The 22979-nt window shown below is 53.7% G+C and overlaps 1 protein-coding gene across 2 annotated transcripts in view; it reads left to right on the top strand.

The window, feature by feature from the left end:
* The window catches only part of LOC116956042 (uncharacterized), a 119736-nt gene that overhangs the window by 52268 nt on the left and 44489 nt on the right, over positions 1–22979 (top strand). For both annotated transcript variants that reach the window (XM_076053940.1, XM_076053942.1), the window contains one exon: positions 8478–8565. In XM_076053940.1, the coding sequence (XP_075910055.1) occupies positions 8478–8565 (88 nt within the window). The remainder of the gene's footprint in view (positions 1–8477; positions 8566–22979) is intronic.

Consider the following 22979-nt stretch of genomic DNA (forward strand, 5'->3'; position numbering starts at 1 on the left):
TCACATCACTCACCACTCACATCACTCACCACTCACATCACTCACCTCACTCACCACTCATCACTCACCTCACATCACTCACTCACCACTAACATCACCTCACTCACCACTAACATCACCTCACTCACCACTAACATCACCTCACTCACATCACTCACCTCACACCACTCACCACTCACCTCACCTAACATCACTCACACTCACCTTACACCTCACACCTCACTCACACTCACCTTACACCTCTCTCACACCTCACTCACACCTCACTGTGGCCGAGAAGACCTGAAGCTTAGTGCGAAGCGACAGACCAGGTAGCTTCCACACAGCGTTACGCAACCGATGAAAAGATATTGCCGCTCGACTGATTCGGAGCGAGACCTCTGCTGTCAAACCGGAGCCAGTCATGAGCACACTGCCCAGGTATGGGAAACTCTCCACTGTCTCCACAACTACCCCATCACCGATTGGGAGTTGTAGGGGTGGAGTGTCCGATGGTACAAAATACCCAGGCAGGTGCGTAGTTTTGGTGGGGCTGATGGTAAGGCCCCATCTCTTAGTGGCACGCTCCAGTCTCAGCAGCAGCGTCTCCAACTCGTCCTCTGAGTGAGCAGCAATTACCAAATCATCGGCATACATAACGTGGTTGAGCAATAGGGAGCCTTCCCTTGACCACACCCGGGAATCGATCAGCCTCCCATTGTATCTGTACCAGATGGAAATTCTTCCGGTACAGCTATTGATGGCTTCACGAACTACGTGGTCAAAATAGATGTTAAATAATGTGGGAGCCAGAGGACATCCCTGTCGCACCCCAAGGTGTACAGGGAATGGCTCCGACTGCAGGCCATGTAGTTTTACCCGGGCCCGCTCACCATCATGAAGGTCCTTAATGATCGTGAGCAGAGGGTCAGGGACTCCAAAAGCACGAAGAACAACCCAGAGACCAGGCCTACTGATGGTATCATAGGCCTTGACCAGGTCAATAAAGCAGAGATGTAGGTCTTGCTGGAATTCCCTACTCCTACGCTGTAGCAGACGGACAGAAAATATGGGATCTCTGACACACTCACACTCAGTCTGACATTCAGTCTGACACACTCACACTCAGTCTGACACTCAGTCTGACACACTCACACACACTCAGTCTGGCACACACAAACTCAGTCTGACATACACTCAGTCTGACACACTCACACACACTCAGTCTGACACTCAGTCTGACACACTCACTCACACTCACACACCCACTGTTAGACCTGCTTGAGCGAGCACGCACTATGGGGTGAGTATTCGGGTGAGTGAGCGAGTGAGTGACTTTGTCAGGGAAGGGGTTAATGAGCAAGTGAATGAATGAGTGAACCAAGTGAATGAATGAGTGAACCAAGTGAATGAATGAGTGAGTGAATGGGTGAACGAATGGGTGAACCAAGTTAAGGAATGAGTGAACCGAGTGAATGAATGAGTGAACCAAGTGAATGAATGAGTGAGTGAATGGGTGAACGAATGAGTGAATCAAATTAATGAATGAGCGAACCAAATAAATGAGTGAATGAATGGGTGACCGAGTGAGTGAGTTGAATCTGCCTCGCTGCGAAGGAAGGAATCAATGAATACAAATCCGACACGGCGCGTGTGGATGTAACGCCTTCCTAATGGGTTGCTCGCTGACAGCACTTGCCCCATTAACCTGTGCATGGCTATACGGGGGACCTTTGTCTTTGCGTGTGCGCGTGATGGCAAACCCCGTGTTGTGTCCTCGCTCACGGCGGAGGTGACAGGAGCTCTCCCCCCTCGGTCGCCTCGACCCGAATCGAGTTTGTGGTGCGGTGCGTAAAGGCGTCGCCGCCGGGGATACAAAGGCGGCCGGGGGTGGTGCTGGCCACCCATCCCCCTCGTGTGCCGTGCGGGCCTTCGCCACAGGTGCCGCGTGCTAACAACATCACTCCAACAGTCTGTGAAAGGGCTCTTCGGGGAACCTTTGTAAGCGTAGTGACTTACTCACAGCTCACTAAGAGTAGGAGACATTATTAACACGGCCTTAACAGTTGGCACTTCAGCGACTACGGGGACCCCACTCCGCACGACAGCCCCGAGCTCCCCTATACTGTCAGCGTGGCCTGGCCACGCCCCCGGCCACGCCCCCCTTCTGGAACCTACCAGCGGGTTCTCGATGTGCCCCTTCCGGAACCTTTCCCCGAGATCCCTCTCTGTCGGTGTCTCTGTATGTATCACTGCATGTGTACGTACCAGTGTGTGTGTGTGTGTCGGTGTCTCTGTATGTATCATAGCATGTGTACGTACCAGTGTGTGTCGGTGTCTGTATGTATCACCGCATGTGTACGTGCCAGTGTGTGTGTGTGTCTGTGTCTCTGTATGTATCACAGCATGTGTACATACCAGTGTGTGTGTGTGTGTCGGTGTCTCTGTATGTATCACTGCATGTGTACGTACCAGTGTGTGTATGTCAGTGTCTCTGTATCACAGCATGTGTACGTACCAGTGTGTGTGTCGGTGTTTCTGTATGTATCACTGCATGTGTACGTACCGGTGTGCGTGTGTGTCGGTGTCTCTGTATGTATCACTGCATGTGTACGTGCCAGTGTGTGTGTCGGTGTCTCTGTATGTATCACAGCATGTGTGTGTGTCTCGGTGTCTCTGTATGTATCACAGCATGTGTACGTACCAGTGTGTGTGTGTGTCGGTGTTTCTGTATGTATCACTGCATGTGTACGTACCGGTGTGCGTGTATGTCGGTGTCTCTGTATGTATCACTGCATGTGTACGTACCAGTGTGTGTGTAGGTGTCTCTGTATGTATCACTGCATGTGTACGTGCCAGTGTGTGTGTCGGTGTCTCTGTATGTATCACAGCATGTGTGTGTGTGTGTCTCGGTGTCTCTGTATGTATCACAGCATGTGTACGTACCAGTGTGTGTGTCGGTGTCTCTGTATGTATCACAGCATGTGTACGTACCAGTGTGTGTGTCGGTGTCTCTGTATGTATCACAGCATGTGTACGTGCCAGTGTGTGTATGTGTCGGTGTCTCTGTATGTATCACTGCATGTGTACGTACCAGTGTGTGTGTGTCTGTGTCTCTGTATGTATCACAGCATGTGTACGTACCAGTGTGTGTCGGTGTCTCTGTATCACAGCATGTGTACGTACCAGTGTGTGTGTGTGTGTCGGTGTCTCTATGTATCACAGCATGTGTACGTACCAGTATACGTCTGTATCAGTGTCTGTGCATCCACGTGTACCCACACCTATTATAGCACGGTTGGCTACGTACGGTGCGAAAGAAGTTCTAACATACGTTCATATATACACCGACCTCCCTCCCTGCACGAACCTCTAACCCCACTCTTTCCCCGGGCTATCCCATTCATGGCCACACCACCAATTGTTCCAGATGTCACTTCCCTCAGGCTCAGCCTCCACCACCACCATCATCATCACCAACAACACCCCCATCATCATCACGGCACAGGTGCTCACACACGCACATCGTACACACAGGTAACACGCACACAGAACACACACACATCGTGCACACACACAGGTAACACGCACACAGAACACACACACACATCGTACACACACACAGGTAACACGCACACAGAGCACACACACACATCATACACACACACACAGGTAACACGCACACAGAACACACACACACACAGGTAACACGCACACAGAACACACACACACACAGGTAACACGCACACAGAACACACACACACACACATCGCACACACACAGAACACACATATCGTATACACACACACATCGTGCACACACACAAAGAGAACACGCTCACACAGAGAACATGCACATAACACACATTGCACACACACACTCATCATACACTCACACAGAGAGAACACACAGTAAACATACGTGTCACACACAAAACATACATAGCATATACACTCGTACACACAGACAGGACACCTCGTACACATGCATCATACACACACACATATATACATCACGTAAACAGGGTACATAGACACACACAGAAAAGACACCAATCATTTATCATGCACATACACCACACATGCTTATCACACAGACACAAAGACAAAGATCCCCCGTATAGCCTTAACAGACTGTAGGGGCAAGTGCTGTTAGTGAGTAGCACCTATGAAGGCCGGCACGGCACACGAGGGGGTGGGTGGCCAGCACCACGCCCGGCCGCCTTTGTCTCCCCAGTGGCGATGTTGACACACCGCACCAGGTACTCATCTGAGGCTGAGTCGACCTAGGGGAGGCCCAATTCAGCAACCGCGTGCCCGTTGCTGGCCACGTGACGTCTTTGGTGCCTCTGAGCCAACGTCGCTCAGGCACCCTGCTTCTCACCTGCTTCTCAGTCACTCTGCTTCTCACTTGCTTCTCACCTGCTTCTCAGTTACCCTGCTTCTCACTTGCTTCTCACCTGCTTCTCAGTCACCCTGCTTCTCACTTGCTTCTCACCTGCTTCTCAGTCACTCTGCTTATCACCTGCTTCTCACCTGCTTCTCACCTGCTTCTCAGTCACTCTGCTTCTCACCTGCTTCTCACCTGCTTCTCAGTCACTCTGCTTCTCACTTGCTTCTCACCTGCTTCTCAGTCACCCTGCTTCTCACTTGCTTCTCACCTGCTTCTCAGTCACTCTGCTTCTCACCTGCTTCTCAGTCACTCTGCTTCTCACTTGCTTCTCACCTGCTTCTCAGTCACCCTGCTTCTCACTTGCTTCTCACCTGCTTCTCAGTCACTCTGCTTCTCACTTGCTTCTCAGTCACTCTGCTTCTCACTTGCTTCTCACCTGCTTCTCAGTCACCCTGCTTCTCACTTGCTTCTCACCTGCTTCTCAGTCACTCTGCTTCTCACCTGCTTCTCAGTCACTCTGCTTCTCACCTGCTTCTCAGTCACCCTGCTTCTCACTTGCTTCTCACCTGCTTCTCAGTCACTCTGCTTCTCACCTGCTTCTCAGTCACCCTGCTTCTCAGTCACTCTGCTTCTCACCTGCTTCTCAGTCACTCTGCTTATCAGTCACTCTACTTCTTAGTCACTCTGCTTCTCAGTCACTCTGCTTCTCACCTGCTTCTCAGTCACTCTGCTTCTCAGTCACTCTGCTTCTCAGTCACTCTGCTTCTCAGTCACTCTGATTCTCAGCCACTCTGCTTCTCACCTGCTTCTCAGTCACTCTGCTTCTCAGTCACCCTGCTTCTCAGTCACTCTGCTTCTCACCTGCTTCTCACCTGCTTCTCAGTCACTCTGCTTCTCAGTCACTCTGCTTCTCAGTCACCCTGCTTCTCAGTCACTCTGCTTCTCACTTGCTTCTCACCTGCTTCTCAGTCACTCTGCTTCTCAGTCACACTGCTTCTCAGTCACTCTGCTTCTCACCTGCTTCTCAGTCACTCTGCTTCTCACTTGCTTCTCAGTCACTCTGCTTCTCACCTGCTTCTCACCTGCTTCTCAGCCACCCTGCTTCTCAGCCACCCTGCTTCTCAGTCACTCTGCTTCTCAGTCACCCTGCTTCTCACCTGCTTCTCACCTGCTTCTCAGTCACTCTGCTTCTCAGCCACCCTGCTTCTCACCTGCTTCTCAGTCACTCTGCTTCTCAGTCACCCTGCTTCTCAGTCACTCTGCTTCTCACCTGCTTCTCACCTGCTTCTCAGTCACTCTGCTTCTCAGCCACCCTGCTTCTCACCTGCTTCTCAGTCACCCTGCTTCTCAGTCACTCTGCTTCTCAGTCACTCTGCTTCTCAGCCACCCTGCTTCTCACTCTGCTTCTCAGTCACTCTGCTTCTCAGTCACTCTGCTTCTCAGTCACTCTGCTTCTCACCTGCTTCTCACCTGCTTCTCAGTCGCCCTGCTTCACAGTCACTCTGCTTCTCAGTCACCCTGCTTCTCAGTCACTCTGCTTCTCACCTGCTTCTCAGTCACCCTGCTTCGCAGTCACTCTGCTTCTCAGTCACACTGCTTCTCAGTCACTCTGCTTCTCAGTCACACTGCTTCTCAGTCACCCTGCTTCTCAGTCACTCTGCTTCTCACCTGCTTCTCAGTCACCCTGCTTCACAGTCACTCTGCTTCTCAGTCACTCTGCTTCTCACTTGCTTCTCACCTGCTTCTCAGTCACTCTGCTTCTCAGTCACTCTGCTTCTCACCTGCTTCTCAGTCACCCTGCTTCTCAGTCACTCTGCTTCTCAGTCACCCTGCTTCTCAGTCACTCTGCTTCTCACTTGCTTCTCACCTGCTTCTCAGTCACTCTGCTTCTCAGTCACACTGCTTCTCAGTCACTCTGCTTCTCACCTGCTTCTCAGTCACTCTGCTTCTCACTTGCTTCTCAGTCACTCTGCTTCTCACCTGCTTCTCACCTGCTTCTCAGCCACCCTGCTTATCAGTCACTCTGCTTCTCAGTCACCCTGCTTCTCAGTCACTCTGCTTCTCAGTCACTCTGCTTCTCACCTGCTTCTCACCTGCTTCTCAGTCGCCCTGCTTCTCAGTCACTCTGCTTCTCAGTCACACTGCTTCTCAGTCACCCTGCTTCTCAGTCACTCTGCTTCTCACCTGCTTCTCAGTCACCCTGCTTCACAGTCACTCTGCTTCTCAGTCACTCTGCTTCTCACTTGCTTCTCACCTGCTTCTCAGTCACTCTGCTTCTCAGTCACACTGCTTCTCAGTCACCCTGCTTCTCAGTCACTCTGCTTCTCACCTGCTTCTCAGTCACCCTGCTTCACAGTCACTCTGCTTCTCAGTCACTCTGCTTCTCACTTGCTTCTCACCTGCTTCTCAGTCACTCTGCTTCTCAGTCACTCTGCTTCTCACCTGCTTCTCAGTCACTCTGCTTCTCAGTCACTCTGCTTCTCAGTCACTCTGATTCTCACCTGCTTCTCAGTCACACTGCTTCTCAGTCACTCTGCTTCTCAGTCACTCTGCTTCTCAGTCACTCTGCTTCTCACCTGCTTCTCAGTCACTCTGCTTCTCAGTCACTCTGCTTCTCAGTCACCCTGCTTCTCACTTGCTTCTCACCTGCTTCTCAGTCACTCTGCTTCTCAGTCACTCTGCTTCTCAGTCACCCTGCTTCTCACCTGCTTCTCACCTGCTTCTCACCTGCTGCTCACCTGTTTCTCAGTCACCCCGCTTCTCGGCACATCAGAAGGGTGCTGCGTGTGTAGGCACCACCCCCTCCCCGTCTCCCCGGAGCATCAAAGCACCCTCGAATCTCAGCCACTCCCCATTGCCCCGTCGCAGTGCGGCCCAAGGGGGGCACCCCCAGTGGCAGCTGCCCCCCTGTGCGGCACGAGGAGGTGACTCGGTAGAACGCGGCCCTGCGGGCGGGCATCGATCTGAAGAAAGTAGGTTGCCCCCATGTGGTTGTGCCCGTGTAGTTGTGCCCGTGTGGTTGTGCCGTGTTGTTGTGCCCGTGTGGTTGTGCCCGTGTGGTTGTGCCCGTGTGGTTGCGCCCGTGTGGTTGTGCCGTGTGGTTGTGCCCGTGTGGTTGTGCCCGTGTGGTTGTGCCGTGTGGTTGTGCCCGTGTGGTTGCGCCCGTGTGGTTGTGCCGTGTGGTTGTGCCGTGTGGTTGGGGAGCGGTGGTGCAGCGGTTAGCACTGCGCTACGAACCCGGCGTCCCGAGTTCGATTCCCGCTCACGGCCACCAACACCACCAGCGAAGATTATCTGAACCGGTCCTGGGCCTCTCCTAGGTCGACTCGGCCTCAAATGAGTACCTGGTGCGGTGTGTAGTAAACATCGCCACTGGGGAGACAAAGGCGGCCGGGCGTGGTGTTGTCCACCCATCCCCTCGTGTTTCCGTGCCGGCCTTCACAGGTGCCGCTACTTGCTAACAGCACTTGCCCCAGCAGTCTGTTAAGGCTACACGGGAGAACTTTGTCTTTGTATCGGAACCCTCGCGTGAAGTCACGTCGTTGTTGTGGAATGGAGTTGCCTCAGCCCATCATCATCGTCGTCGTCGTTGGCCCTCTCTCCGGGGTAGATAAAACGAGCACCGCTTTGTTGCGTTTTGTGGGGAGGGGGGGGGGGATTTCTCGGTCCCTTGCCATAGGAACGTGGAATTTCCACCAGCGGCTATTGCAAGGCTGTGGACAGGCGGGGAGCAGCAGCAACAACACATTGATCTTGGGGTCATCGTCGGGTCACCGTCGGGTCATCGCCCGACACTTGAGAGACAACAACAACAACAATAACAACAACAACAACAACCAAACAACAACAACAACAACCAAACAACAACAACCAAACAACAACAACCAAACAACAACAACAACCAAACAACAACAACCAAACAACAACAACAACAACCAGCTCTTCAAAGGGGCAACAACGTAACAAGATAGGAGAACGCGCGCCAGCCCGGACACGTGCCAGTCACGTGGCGTGCCGCTCGCGCTGAACGACGTCATAGGCTCCAGGCACGTGACCATTTCTCCCCCCCCCCTCCCCCCCCCCACTTTTGTTTTACTTTCTTTCAGGATCCGACCAATCAGCGCGAGGCACGGGCAGGCGGGCAGGTGGCGACCTCCTCCGCCACTTCAACGCCCCTCGGCCAATCAGACGACAGTAAGCGGAGCCGCGTTGTGATTGGTCCCGAGTTGCGAATCCCCCCCTCCCCTCGCACCCCCCTCCCCCCGCCCCTCCCCCACCGAAGGCAGGAAACCCCCACGCGTCACTAAGATGGCCAGTCACCTCCCATCCAGCGGCACCACGACGCAGAGCCGCTGTGTTCTCTCCGATGAGCCGAGAGTCGGCGGAACGAGCGGCTCCTCTAGGTCGACTCGACCTCAAACGAGTACCCGGCGCTGCAGTGTGTAAAAAGCAGCACCGGGGAGACAAAGGCGGCCGGGCGTGGTGATGGGCACCGACCCCCTCGTGTGCCGTGCCGGCCTTCATAGGTGCTGCTCGCTAACAGCACTTGCCCCTACAGTTTGTTAAGGCTACACGGGGTATCTTTGTATTTGTGTGTGTGATGGGGTGAAGGGTGGTGATGTTTGTGGTGGTGGTGATTAAGGTAGCTGGGTGTGGTGAGGCCGGGTGTCTGCGTGAGATTGGAGATTCCGTGTGTATGTGTGTAATGAGATAGGGGTGCACAGCGACACACGCTCTAGCACAAACACACAAGGACAAAGATCCCCCGTATAGTCTTAACAGACTGTAGGGGCAAGTGCTGTTAGCGAGCACTTATGAAGGCCGGCACGGCACACGAGGGGTGGGTGGTCAACAACAAGCCGGGCCGACTTTGTCTCCCCAGTGGCGATGTTTACTACACATCGCACCAGGTACTCATTTGAGGCTGAGTCGACCTCGGGGAGGCCCTGGACCGGTTCAGATAATCGTCACCGGTTGCCGGGTTTGTAGCGCAGCGTAGCGCTAACCGCTGCACCACCGCTCCCCCACTCGTGAACACAGACACACAGACTCACACAACAACAATCGCCATTCGCCACTAAGTGGCGGTGACGTCACCACGACGCTTGCGCCAGGCTATGTGCACCTTGAGGCCACGTGAAGTATCGAACGCCCGCTGACAGGAGGTCACGGGGCAGACCCAGGTGCCACGGGTCGACTGACTGAGATGACTGAGATGACTGGCTGATGCACCACCTGTGCCCACTACTGTGCCAACTTGCTGTGCTTTAGCCACCCGGCTCTCCGCTCGTTGTTGTGAGCGTCGCTCCTCCGCCCTCCGTTGTTGTTGGAGGGCGACTGCCTCCAACTGCCCAGTAGCGTCCTTCACGAGCCTCCTCCACAGAGGCCGATCTTGACACCGCTGGTACCAGCCATCGGCAAGTCCACTCAGCTCCACGTCCTCATGTACCATATCACCCCATCTCTTCTCTAGCCCGTGCCGCGCCCGTTTAGCCCCCTCGATCCAGCCAAACAAAAGCTGTTTTGGCATGCGGTGGCTGGGCATGCGGGTTACATGACCCAGCCAACGCAGCCTTGCCTGCCGGAGGAGCTCACCAATGGGACCTTGCCCCGATCTTTCAAGAATGTGTGAGCTCCTCACACAATCCAGCCTGGTTAAACCCAGAATGGATCGTAGGCAAGCTAGCCTAAATGTTTCTAACCGGCGAAGATGTTCCATTAGGGGGGTCCACGTTTTGCAAGCGTAGAGAAGGAAGGGAATGACCGTGGCCGAGAAGACCTGAAGATTAGTGCGGAGCGACAGACCAGGTAGCTTCCATACAGCGTTATGAAACCGATGAAAAGATATTGCCACTTGACTGATTCGGAGTTAGGCCTCTGCTGTTAAACTGGAGCCATTCATAAGCACACTGCCCAGGTATGGGAAACTCTCCACTCTCTCCACAACTGCCCCACACCGATTGGGAGTTGTGGGGGTGGAGTGTCCGATGGTGGGACTCATGGTAAGGCCCCATCTCTTAGTGGCACGCTCCAGTCTCAGCAGCAGCGTCTCCAACTCCTCCTCTGAATGAGCAGCTATTACCAAATCATCGGCATACATAATGTGGGTGAGCACTAGGGAGCCATCCCTTGGCCACACCCGGGCATCGTTCAGCCTCCCATTATATCTGTACCAAATGGAGATTCCCCCGGTACAGCTATTGAAGGCTTCATGAACTACGTGGTCAAAATAGATGTTAAATAATTTGGGAGCCAGAGGACATCCCTGTCGCACCCCAAGGTGTACAGGGAATGGCTCTGACTCCCGGCCACGTAGTTTTGCCCAGGGCCCGCTCACCATCATGAAGGTCCTTAATGATCGTGAGCAGGGGGTCAGGGACTCCAAAAGCACGAAGAACAACCCAGAGCCCAGGCCTACTGATGGTATCATAGGCCTTGACCAGGTCAATAAAGCAGAGATGTAGGTCTTGTTGGAATTCCCTACACCTCTGCTGTAGCAGACGGACAGAAAATATGGCATCTGTGCAGGACCGCCCTTTCCTCAAACCGCATTGGGGCTCCACATGCCTCTCCTCAGCGTGCCTGGCAAGGCGATGTTGAATAATCCTTGCCAGGACCTATCCCGGCAACTGAGGAGTGAGATGCCCCTGTAGTTGTTACAGTCTGTGCGGTCCTCCTTCTTAAAGAGGGGGACCACCAGGGCATCCTTCCAATCCTGCGGAACCCGTTCAGTGGTCCAGACTGTTGTTATGATGTCATATGGGGCAGTCTGTGCACAAACGCCACCCTCCCTCAGCATTTCGCTTGGAAGATCATCTCTGCCCGCTGCCTTTCCTGGTCTCAGACTCCGGTTCGCCTTCAGTACTTCCTCAACAGATGGCACCTCAGCCAGCCACTCACAGGGGGTGACTTCTTCCAATATTTGAGGCACCGCAGCCTCAGCAGGGTTATCCCCACTTTGTGCCATGATGTTTTCCTGGCTGAGGGATTTCCCCTCCCCCAGGACCTCACAGAAATGCTCAGCAAAACTGCAAACCTGTTCCTGGGTGTCAGAGATTGGTTCACCGTTTTTTCCCCTAATGATGGTAATAGGTGTGGTGCTGCAGGTTACTTTTTTATGGAGTTAAATAGAGATTTGTGATCGCGGGCCTCTAGGGCAGACTCCATCTCCTCAGCAACCCGCAACCACCACCCATCCTTGCAGCGCCTCACGGCTCTCCGAACCTCCGAGCGAAGGCTGCGGTAAGCCTCCTCATTCTCTGACGTGGGATTCTGTAGCCGATGACAGTGGGCCTGTTGCTTTTTTCTCAACTATCCTGAACACTTCCTCTGTCAGCCAGGGTCTCTGGGGAGGTCTGGACCGCGTACCCAAAGCAGCCATTGCAGCTGCATGAGTCACAGTCCTAAACCTCACCCATTTACTCTCGACATCAGGAGGAGTGGGGGATGATGCCAACCCCATCCGCAAGTTGATGATGAAATTCTCGCTTGCAACTTTCATCAGATAACTGAGACCAGGCCACTTTAGGTTGGAATGGGGTCCTGGGTGTACACCCACCACCAGAGTGGAAGAATGGCAGGCGCATCTTACAGATGACTAGTCGATGGTCAGAGGGCAGATCAGCTCCACGGTAGGTCCTGGTGTCAAGGACATGGGCTCGCATCCGCTGGTCCATCACTATGTAGTCCAGCAGATGTTCTTGCTTGGACCCGGCATGCATCCATGATGTTGTGTGGATGCGTCAATGCCGGAACAGCGTGTTGGTAATTACAAGCCCATGGGCTGCACAAAAATCTAGCAGCCTCCTACTGTTGTTATTGAGCTGATCTGGCCCATGCCCTCCAATCACTCCAGACCAGGTGCCAGCATCATGACCAACTCGAGCATTGAAGTCACCCAACAAGATGACTCTATCCCGAGGGGCCACTTTAGCCAGCACCTGTGACAGGAGGTCATAGAAGGCATCTGACTAATCGGCTTTGCCTGCATCCCTCCACGGATGTTCGTTTTCGGTGGGTGCATAAGTAACCACGACCACCACTCCTCGCCTCCGGTTGATGGGAAGGCGAGCCCAAAGTAGCCTGGGGCTTACCGCTTCCCACACCTCACCGCCACACTCCCACGCCCCCTTCATTCTTTTGTTCAAAAGAAGAGCCACACCCTGTTGTTTGGCAGTCTGCTGCCCCGAGTAGAGGACTGTCCACCCTTCATGGTGGCAGGAGCCAGAACCGGTCCACCGGACCTCCTGAATGCCACAGAGATCCAGGCGGTATCGGTCCAGCCCCCGACAGAGGAGTGGCAGCATCTCCTCCGCAGTGAGCGTTTGAACATTCCACGTGGCCACACGAAGTGGCTTTTCGTTGTTTCTGGAGGAGCCCCGAGGGTAGAGATTCAATCTCCTGGCTCCGCCACACACACACAGACTCACACACACACAGACTCACACACACAGGCTCACACACACACAGACTCACACACAGACACACACACGCAGAATCACACGCAAAGTCACAGGTGTAGCAGGAGGTCACGGGACAGAGACACGTGCCATGGGTTGACTACCGTGCCAGGCTAGGTGTAGCAGGAGGTCACGGGATAGAGACACGTGCCATGGGTTGACTGCCGTGCCAGGCTAGGTGTAGCAGGAGGTCACGGGACAGAGACACGTGCCATGGGTTGACTGCCGTGCCAGGCTAGGTGTAGCAGGAGGTCACGGGACAGAGACACGTGCCATGGGTTGACTGCTGTGCCAGGCTAGGTGTAGCAGGAGGTCACGGGACAGAGACACGTGCCATGGGTTGACTGCCGTGCCAGGCTAGGTGTAGCAGGAGGTCACGGGACAGAGACACGTGCCATGGGTTGACTGCTGTGCCAGGCTAGGTGTAGCAGGAGGTCACGGGACAGAGACACGTGCCATCGGTTGACTGCTGTGCCAGGCTAGGTGTAGCAGGAGGTCACGGGACAGAGACACGTGCCATGGGTTGACTGCCGTGCCAGGCTAGGTGTTGCAGGAGGTCACGGGATAGAGACACGTGCCATGGGTTGACTGCTGTGCCAGGCTAGGTGTAGCAGGAGGTCACGGGACAGAGACACGTGCCATGGGTTGACTGCTGTGCCAGGCTAGGTGTAGCAAAAGGTCACGGGACAGAGACACGTGCCATGGGTTGACCGACTGAGATGACCGGCAGATGCAGACTCACACACACACTGACACACACTGACACACACTGACACACACTGACGCACACTCACACACACACTCAGTAGGTGACACGCACACTCGTGTGAGTGAGTGCACTGAGCGGCGAGGAGCGGTGGGGTGAGCGGTGGGGTGAGTGGGGGTGAGCGGTGGGGTGAGCGGTGGGGTGAGTGAGGGTGAGTGGGGGTGAGTGGGGGTATGTGGTTAGTGACGCGTGCGCAGAAAACCTGTTCATCCTGAATGTGGATACGCACGCACACACCTACACACACACACCTACACACACACACACACCTACACACACACTCCGACACGCACACACCTACCCGCACACACCTACACGCACACACCTACACGCACACACCTACACGCACACACCTACACGCACACACCTACACGCACACACCTACACGCACACACCTACACACTTAAACCTACACACACACCTACACACACACACATGTATAAACCTACACACACACACCTACACACATGTATACCTACACAACAACAACCGCCATTCGCCACTAAGTGGCGGTGACGTCACCACGACGGTTGTGCCAGGCCATGTGCACCTTGAGGCCACGTGAAGTGTCGAACGCTCGCTGACAGGAGGTCACGGGGCAGACCCAGGTGCCACGGGTCAACTGACTAAGATGACTGGCTGATGCACCACCTGTGCCCCCTACTGTGCCAACCTGCTGTGCTTTAGCCAATTGGCGCTCCGCTCGTTGTTGTGAGCGTTGCTCCTCCGCCCTCCGTTGTTGTTGGAGGGCGACTGCCTCCAACTGCCCAGTAGCGTCTTTCACGAGCCTCCTCCACAAAGGCCGATCTTGACACCGCTGGTACCAGTCATCGGCAAGTCCACTCAGCTCCACGTCCTGCTATACTCCATCTCTTCTCTAGCCCGTGCCGTGCACGTTTAGCCCCCTCGATCCGGCCGAACAAAAGCTGTTTCGGCATGCGGTGACTGGGCATGCGGGCTAGATGACCCAGCCAACGCAGCCTTGCCTGTCGGAGGAGCTCACCGATGGGACCTTGCCCTGGTCTTTCAAAGATTCGTGAGCTCCTCACACAATCCAGCCTGGTTAAACCCAGGATGGACCGAAGGCAGGCTAGCCTAAATGTTTATAACCGGCGAAGATGTTCCATTGGGGGGTTCCACGTTCCTCAAGCGTAGAAAAGGGAGGGAATGACCGTGGCCGAGAAGACCTGAAGCTTAGTGCGGAGCGATAGACCAGGTAGCTTCCACACAGCGTTACGCAACCGATGAAAAGATATTGCCGCTCGACTGATTCGGAGTGAGACCTCTGCTGTTAAACCTACACACACACCTACATACACACATATATACCTACACACACCTACACACATGTATACCTACATACACACCTACACCTACAGACACTTACACACACCTACACACACACATATAAACCTACACACACACTTACACACATATACTTACACACACCTACACACACCTACATACATGTATACCTACACACACCTACACACACACCTACACACACATACACACACCTACCCACACCTACACACACATCTACACACACACATGTATACCTACATACACATAAACACACTCATGTACTTACACACACACACCTACACATACACGTCTACACACACACATATATACCTCCACACACCTGCACAAACACATGTACCTATACACACATATACAGTACACCTACAAAGACAAAGATCCCCCGTATAGCCTTAGCAGACTGTAGGGGCAAGTGTTGTTAGTGAGCACCTATGAAGGCCGGCAAGGCACACGAGGGAGTGGGTGGCCAGCACCACGCCCGGCCGCCTTTGTCTCCCCAGTTTAAACACCGCACCAGGTACTCATTTGAGGCTGAGTCGACCACACACACACATGCACACACACACACATGTACACACACACACGCACACACACACGCACACACACTGGGTAGCAGCCTGCGCTCAAATCAAGCGTAAAATGCTTTGGAGTCTTCTCGCGCTCTGCTCTCGTCTGTCGCACTCTCCATCACCCCATCACCACCACCCCCATCACCCCATCACCACCACCCCCATCACCCCATCACCACCACCCCCGTCACCCCATCACCACCACCCCCATCACCCCATCACCACCACCCCCGTCACCCCATCACCACCACCCCCATCACCCCATCACCACCACCCCCATCACCCCATCACCACCCCCATCACCCCATCACCCCATCACCACCACCCCCATCACCCCATCACCCCATCACCACCACCCCCATCACCCCATCACCACCACCCCCGTCACCCCATCACCACCACCCCCATCACCCCATCACCACCACCCCCATCACCCCATCACCACCACCCCCGTCACCCCATCACCACCACCCCCATCACCCCATCACCACCACCCCCATCACCCCATCACCACCCCCATCACCCCATCACCACCACCCCCATCACCCCATCACCCCATCACCACCACCCCCATCACCCCATCACCACCACCCCCATCACCCCATCACCATCACCCCCGTCACCCCATCACCACCACCCCCGTCACCCCATCGCCACCACCCCATCACCCCATCACCACCACCCCCATCACCCCATCACCACCACCCCCCCATCACCCCATCACCACCACCCCCGTCACCCCATCACCACCACCCCCATCACCCCATCGCCACCACCCCCACCCACATCAACACCCCCATTATCGCCACCATCACCACCATCGCCTTCCTACATCAACCCCGCCATCGCCACCATAATCCCTCCATTGCCACCACATCACGATCATCACCCTCTCCATAACCTCCATCACCCCCACCATCACCCCCTCCATTACTCCCACAATAATCCCCTCTATCACCACCATCACCCCCTCCATCACCCCCACCATCACCCCCTCCATCACCCCCTCCATCACCCCCACCATCACCCCCCACCATCACCCCCACTATCATCCCCTTCATCACCCCCACTATCATCCCCTTCATCACCCCCACCATCACCCCCACCATCACCCCCACCATCACCCCCCACCATCACCCCCCACTATCATCCCCTTCATCACCCCCACCATCACCCCCACCATCACCCCCACCATCACCCCCCACCCGTCACCCCCTCCATCACCCCCCACCATCACCCCCCACCATCACCCCCCACCATCACCCCCCACCATCACCCCCCACCATCACCCCCCACCATCACCCCCACCCGTCACCTCCACGCCCTCAGCAGGCCACTGCCGGCGTGGTTCGTCTGTCGACTCCCCCTGGGGAGTGGGGGTCTGGCCTCGTGGGGGTCTGGCCTCGAGGGGGTCTGGCCTCGTGGGGGTCTGGCCTCGTGGGGGTCTGGCCTCGTGGGGGTCTGGCCTCGTGGGGGTCTGGCCTCGTGGGGGTCTGGCCTCGCGGGGGTCTGGCCTCGCGGGGGTCTGGCCTCGCGGGGTCTGGCCTCGAGGGGGTCTGGCTTCGTGGGGGTCTGGCCTCGTGGGGGGCGCGGGGGGAGGGCGGAGAGCCCAGAGATAACACAGCTCCCTTGAATGGAGAGCGAGGGGGAGAGCGTGTGGTCACGTGGTGTGTCTGTATTCACGTGGGCCCACAGTGCACATAGCCTGGCACAAGCTCACGGCCAACATCAGTGGTGAACACCTGAACCGGTCCCGGTCCAGGGCCTCCCCTTAGTATCCGGTGCGATGTGAGCGCGCGCGTGTGTGTATGTGTGTATGTGTGTGTGTATGTGTGTGTATGTCTGTGTGTATGTGTGTGTCTGTGTGTGTATGTGTGTGTATGTGTGTGTCTGTGTGTGTGTGTATGTGTGTATGTATGTATGTGTGTATGTGTGTGTGTGTATGTGTGTGTATGTGTGTGTGTATGTGTGTGTATGTGTTGTGGGGAGCGATAGTGTAGCGGTTAGCGCGCTGCGCTATGAACCCGGCGACACGGGTTCGATTCTCGCTCACGGCCAACACCAGTGACGATTATCTGAACCGGTCCCGGGCCTCCCCTAGGTCGACTCAGCCTCAAATGAGTACCTGGTGCGGTGTGTAAACATTGCCACTAGGGAGACAAAGGCGGGCGGGCGTGGTGCTGGCCACCCACCCCCTTGTGTACCGTTCCGGCCTTCATAGGTGCTCGCTAACAGCACTTGCCCCTACAGTCTGTTAAGGCTATACGGGGGATCTTTGTTTTTTTGATCTTTGTGTGTATGTGTGTGTGTATGTGTGTGTCTGTGTGTGTGTCTGTGTGTGTGTGTATGTGAGTGTCTGTGTGTGTGTATGTGTGTGTATGTGTGTGTAAACATCAGCACTGGGGAGACAAAGGTGGCCGGGTTGATTTCTCTATTCACAAACATCATCATGATCTATCCACTGCTGCGTGAGAGCTACCCTCCCCTGCCCCCACCTCCACCACCCCCACCATCACCTCCACCATCACCCCCACCATCACCCCCACCCCCACCATCACCCCCACCATCACCACCCCCACCATTACCACCCCACCAGCCCTACCATAACCCCCATCATAACCCCCACCATCACCCCCACCATCACCCCCACCACCACCACCCCCACCATCACCTCCACCATCACCCCCACCATCACCACCATCACCTCCACCATCACCTCCACCACCCCCACCATCACCTCCACCATCACCCCCACCATCACCCCCACCATCACCACCCCCACCATCACCTCCACCATCACCACCTCCACCATCACCTCCACCATCACCTCCACCATCACCTCCACCATCACCTCCTCCACCACCCCCTCCTCCATCACCCCCACCATCACCCCCACCACTCCCCCCACCATCACCTCCTTCACCACCCCCTCCACCATCACCCCCACCATCACCCCCCCATCACCCCCCCCCCACCATCACCCCCCCCCCACCATCACCCTCCCCACCATCACCCCCCACCATCACAGACACCACCAACCCCCCCACCATCACCCCCCCCCCCCACCACCCCCCCCCCCACCGTCACCCCCCCCACCACCCCCCCCCCACCATCACCCCCACCACCACCCCCCCACCATCACCACCACCCCCCCCCCACCATCACCCCTCCCATCACCCCCCACCATCACCTCCCCCCCCACCATCACCCCCGTCCCTCGGCCCTCATTGGTTGGTGTCGCTGGCTTCACCGCACTTGCCCCCTACAGTCCGCGCAGGCTACCCGGGGCACGTTTGCCTGTGTGTGTGTCTGTGTGTGTCTGTGTGTGTGTGTCTGTGTGTGTGTGTCTGTGTGTGTGTCTGTGTGTCTGTGTGTGTGTCTGTGTGTGTCTGTGTGTGTGTCGGTGTGTGTCTGTGTGTCTGTGTGTGTGTCTGTGTGTGTCTGTGTGTGTGTCTGTGTGTGTGTCTGTGTGTGTCTGTGTGTGTGTCTGTGTGTGTATGTGTGTCTGTGTGTATGTGTGTCTGTGTGTGTGTCAGGGTGTGTGTGTCAGTGTGTGTGTGTCAGTGTGTGCGTCAGTGTGTGTGTGTCAGGGTGTGTGTGTGTGTCTGTGTGTCTGCGTGTATGTGTGTCAGTGTGTGTGTGTCTGTGTGTGTCAGTGTGTGTGTCTGTGTGTGTGTGTCAGGGTGTGTGTGTGTCTGTGTGTGTCTGTGTGTATGTGTCTGTGTGTATGTGTGTCAGGGTGTGTGTGTGTGGATCAGGCGGTTTTAATGTGACGAGACAGTTTCTAAAATGAACATTAAGGCAGAGAGAGAGGGGGGGGGGGCTGGCAAAGCAGAGAGAGAGGGGGGGGAGATGATGGTTGGAGAGCTTCATCAATATTCATGAAGCCTCCCAGATGTGTGAGTGTGTGAGTGTGGGTGTGCGTGTGTGTGTGTGTGCGTGTGTGTACACGTGGGGAGTGGCGGTGCAGCGGTTAGCGCTGCGATGCGCTACGAACCCGGTGACACGAGTTCGATTCCCGCTCACGGCCAACACCAGTGACAATCATCGGAACCGGTTCTGGGCCTCCCCTAGGTCGACTCAGCCTTAAATGAGTACCTGGTGTGGTGTGTAGTAAACATCGCCACTGGGGAGACAAAGGCGGCTGGGCGTGGTGTTGGCCACCCACCCCCTCGTGTGCCGTGCCAGCCTTCAAAGGCGCTCGCTAACAGCACTTGCCCCAATAGTATGTTAAGGCTACACGGGGCATCTTTGTCTTGTGTGTGTCAGGGTGAACAGCACTGATATCTTACCCGGCCCTGCAACACCCCGTCTAGGTCGACTCAGCCTTAAATGATGCCGTGTCTAAAATCTGACAGGCACAGATACGCACTCTCTCTCACACACAACCGCACACTCAAACACAAAAATCCCCCCGTAGCCTTTCCCAGGCTATATGATACGGGGGTGCACCACTCATTTAAGGCTGAGCGAACCTAGAGGAGGCCCAAAGAATCGGTTCGGACATCCGCCGTCACGGTTCTAGGTGGAAACAGCCTACACACACACACTCTACACAGCCTACACACATCCTATAATACCACACTATACTCACTTTACACACACACACTCTGCACAGCCTACACACATCCTATACACACGCTATACTCACTTTACACACACTACACAGCCTACACACATCCTATATACACACACTATACTCACTTTACACACACCACACAGCCTACACACATCCTATATACACACACTATACTCACTTTACACACACACACTCTACACAGCTTACACACATCCTATACACACACTATACTCACTTTACACACACACACTCTACACAGCCTACACACATCCTATAATACCACACTATACTCACTTTACACACACACACTCTGCACAGCTTACACACATCCTATACACACACTATACTCACTTTACACACACTACACAGCCTACACACATCATATAATACCACACTATACTCACTTTACACACACACACTCTACACAGCCTACACACATCCTATACACACACTATACTCACTTTACACACACACACACTCTACACAGCCTACACATACCCTATACACACACTATACTCACTTTACACACTCCACACAGCCTACACACATCCTATGTACACACACACTATACTCACTTTACACACACACTCTACACAGCCTACACACATCCTATACACACACTATACTCACTTTACACACACTCTACACAGCCTACACACATCCTACACACACACTATACTCACTTTACACACACACTCTACACAGCCTACACACATCCTATACACACACTATACTCACTTTACACACACACACTACACAGCCTACACACATCCTATACACACACTATACTCACTTTACACACACACACTCTACACAGCCTACACACATCCTATACACACACTATACTCACTTTACACACACACACACACTACACAGCCTACACACATCCTATACACACACTATACTCACTTTACACACACACACTCTACACAGCCTACACACATCCTATACACACACTATACTCACTTTACACACACACTCTACACAGCCTACACACATCCTATACACACACTATACTCACTTTACACACACTCTACACAGCTTACACACATCCTATACACACACTATACTCACTTTACACACACATACTCTACACAGCCTACACACATACCCTATACACACTATACTCACTTTACACACACTACACAGCCTACACACATCCTATATACACACACTAGACTCACTTTACACACACCACACAGCCTACACACATCCTATATACACACACTATACTCACTTTACACACACACACACTCTACACAGCCTACACACATCCTATACACAAACTATACTCACTTTACACACACTCTACACAGCCTACACACGTCCTATACACACGCACTATACTCACTTTACACACACACACTCTACACAGCCTACACACATCCTATACACACACTATACTCACTTTACACACACACATCTCTACACAGCCTACACACATCCTACACACACACTATACTCACTTTACACACACTCTACACAGCTTACACACATCCTATACACACACACACTATACTCACTTTACACACACACACTCTACACAGCCTACACACATCCTATACACACACTATACTCACTTTACACACACTCTACACAGCCTACACACATCCTACACACACACTATACTCACTTTACACACACACTCTACACAGCTTACACACATCCTATACACACACACTATACTCACTTACACACACACACACTACACAGCCTACACACATCCTATACACACACTATACTCACTTTACACACACACACTCTACACAGCCTACAACACATCCTATACACACACTATACTCACTTTACACACACACTCTACACAGCCTACACACATCCTATACACACACTATACTCACTTTACACACACTCTACACAGCTTACACACATCCTATACACACACTATACTCACTTTACACACACATACTCTACACAGCCTACACACATACCCTATACACACACTATACTCACTTTACACACACTACACAGCCTACACACATACTATATACACACACTATACTCACTTTACACACACCACACAGCCTACACACATCCTATATACACACACACTATACTCACTTTACACACACTCTACACAGCCTACACACATCCTATACACACACTATACTCACTTTACACACACTACACAGCCTACACACATCCTATATACACACACTATACTCACTTTACACACACCACACAGCCTACACACATCCTATATACACACACACTATACTCACTTTACACACACAAACTCTACACAGCCTACACACATCCTATACACAAACTATACTCAATTTACACACACTCTACACAGCCTACACACGTCCTATACACACACACTATACTCACTATACACACACACACTCTACACAGCCTACACACATCCTATACACACACTATACTCACTTTACACACACACACTCTACACAGCCTACACACATCCTACACACACACTATACTCACTTTACACACACTCTACACAGCTTACACACATCCTATACACACACACTATACTCACTTTACACACACACACTCTACACAGCCTACACACATCCTATACACACACTATACTCACTTTACACACACTCTACACAGCCTACACACATCCTACACACACACTATACTCACTTTACACACACTCTACACAGCTTACACACATCCTATACACACACACTATACTCACTTTACACACACACACTCTACACAGCCTACACACATCCTATACACACACTATATAAACACACACTCCACATATACATACGTACGCTTCCTATACACACACCCTCTTTACATGCACACAAACACACGCTGTAGACAAACACAAATACAAAGGTCCCCCGTGTAGCCTGCACAGACTGTTGGGGCAAGTGCTGTTAGCGAGGAGCGAGCACCGCCTTTGTCTCCCCAGT

This window comes from Petromyzon marinus, chromosome 63 (genome assembly GCF_048934315.1).
Source record: "Petromyzon marinus isolate PM22_M1 ecotype Great Lakes invasive population chromosome 63, UKy_Petmar_22M1.pri1.0, whole genome shotgun sequence".
Lineage (NCBI taxonomy): Eukaryota > Metazoa > Chordata > Hyperoartia > Petromyzontiformes > Petromyzontidae > Petromyzon > Petromyzon marinus.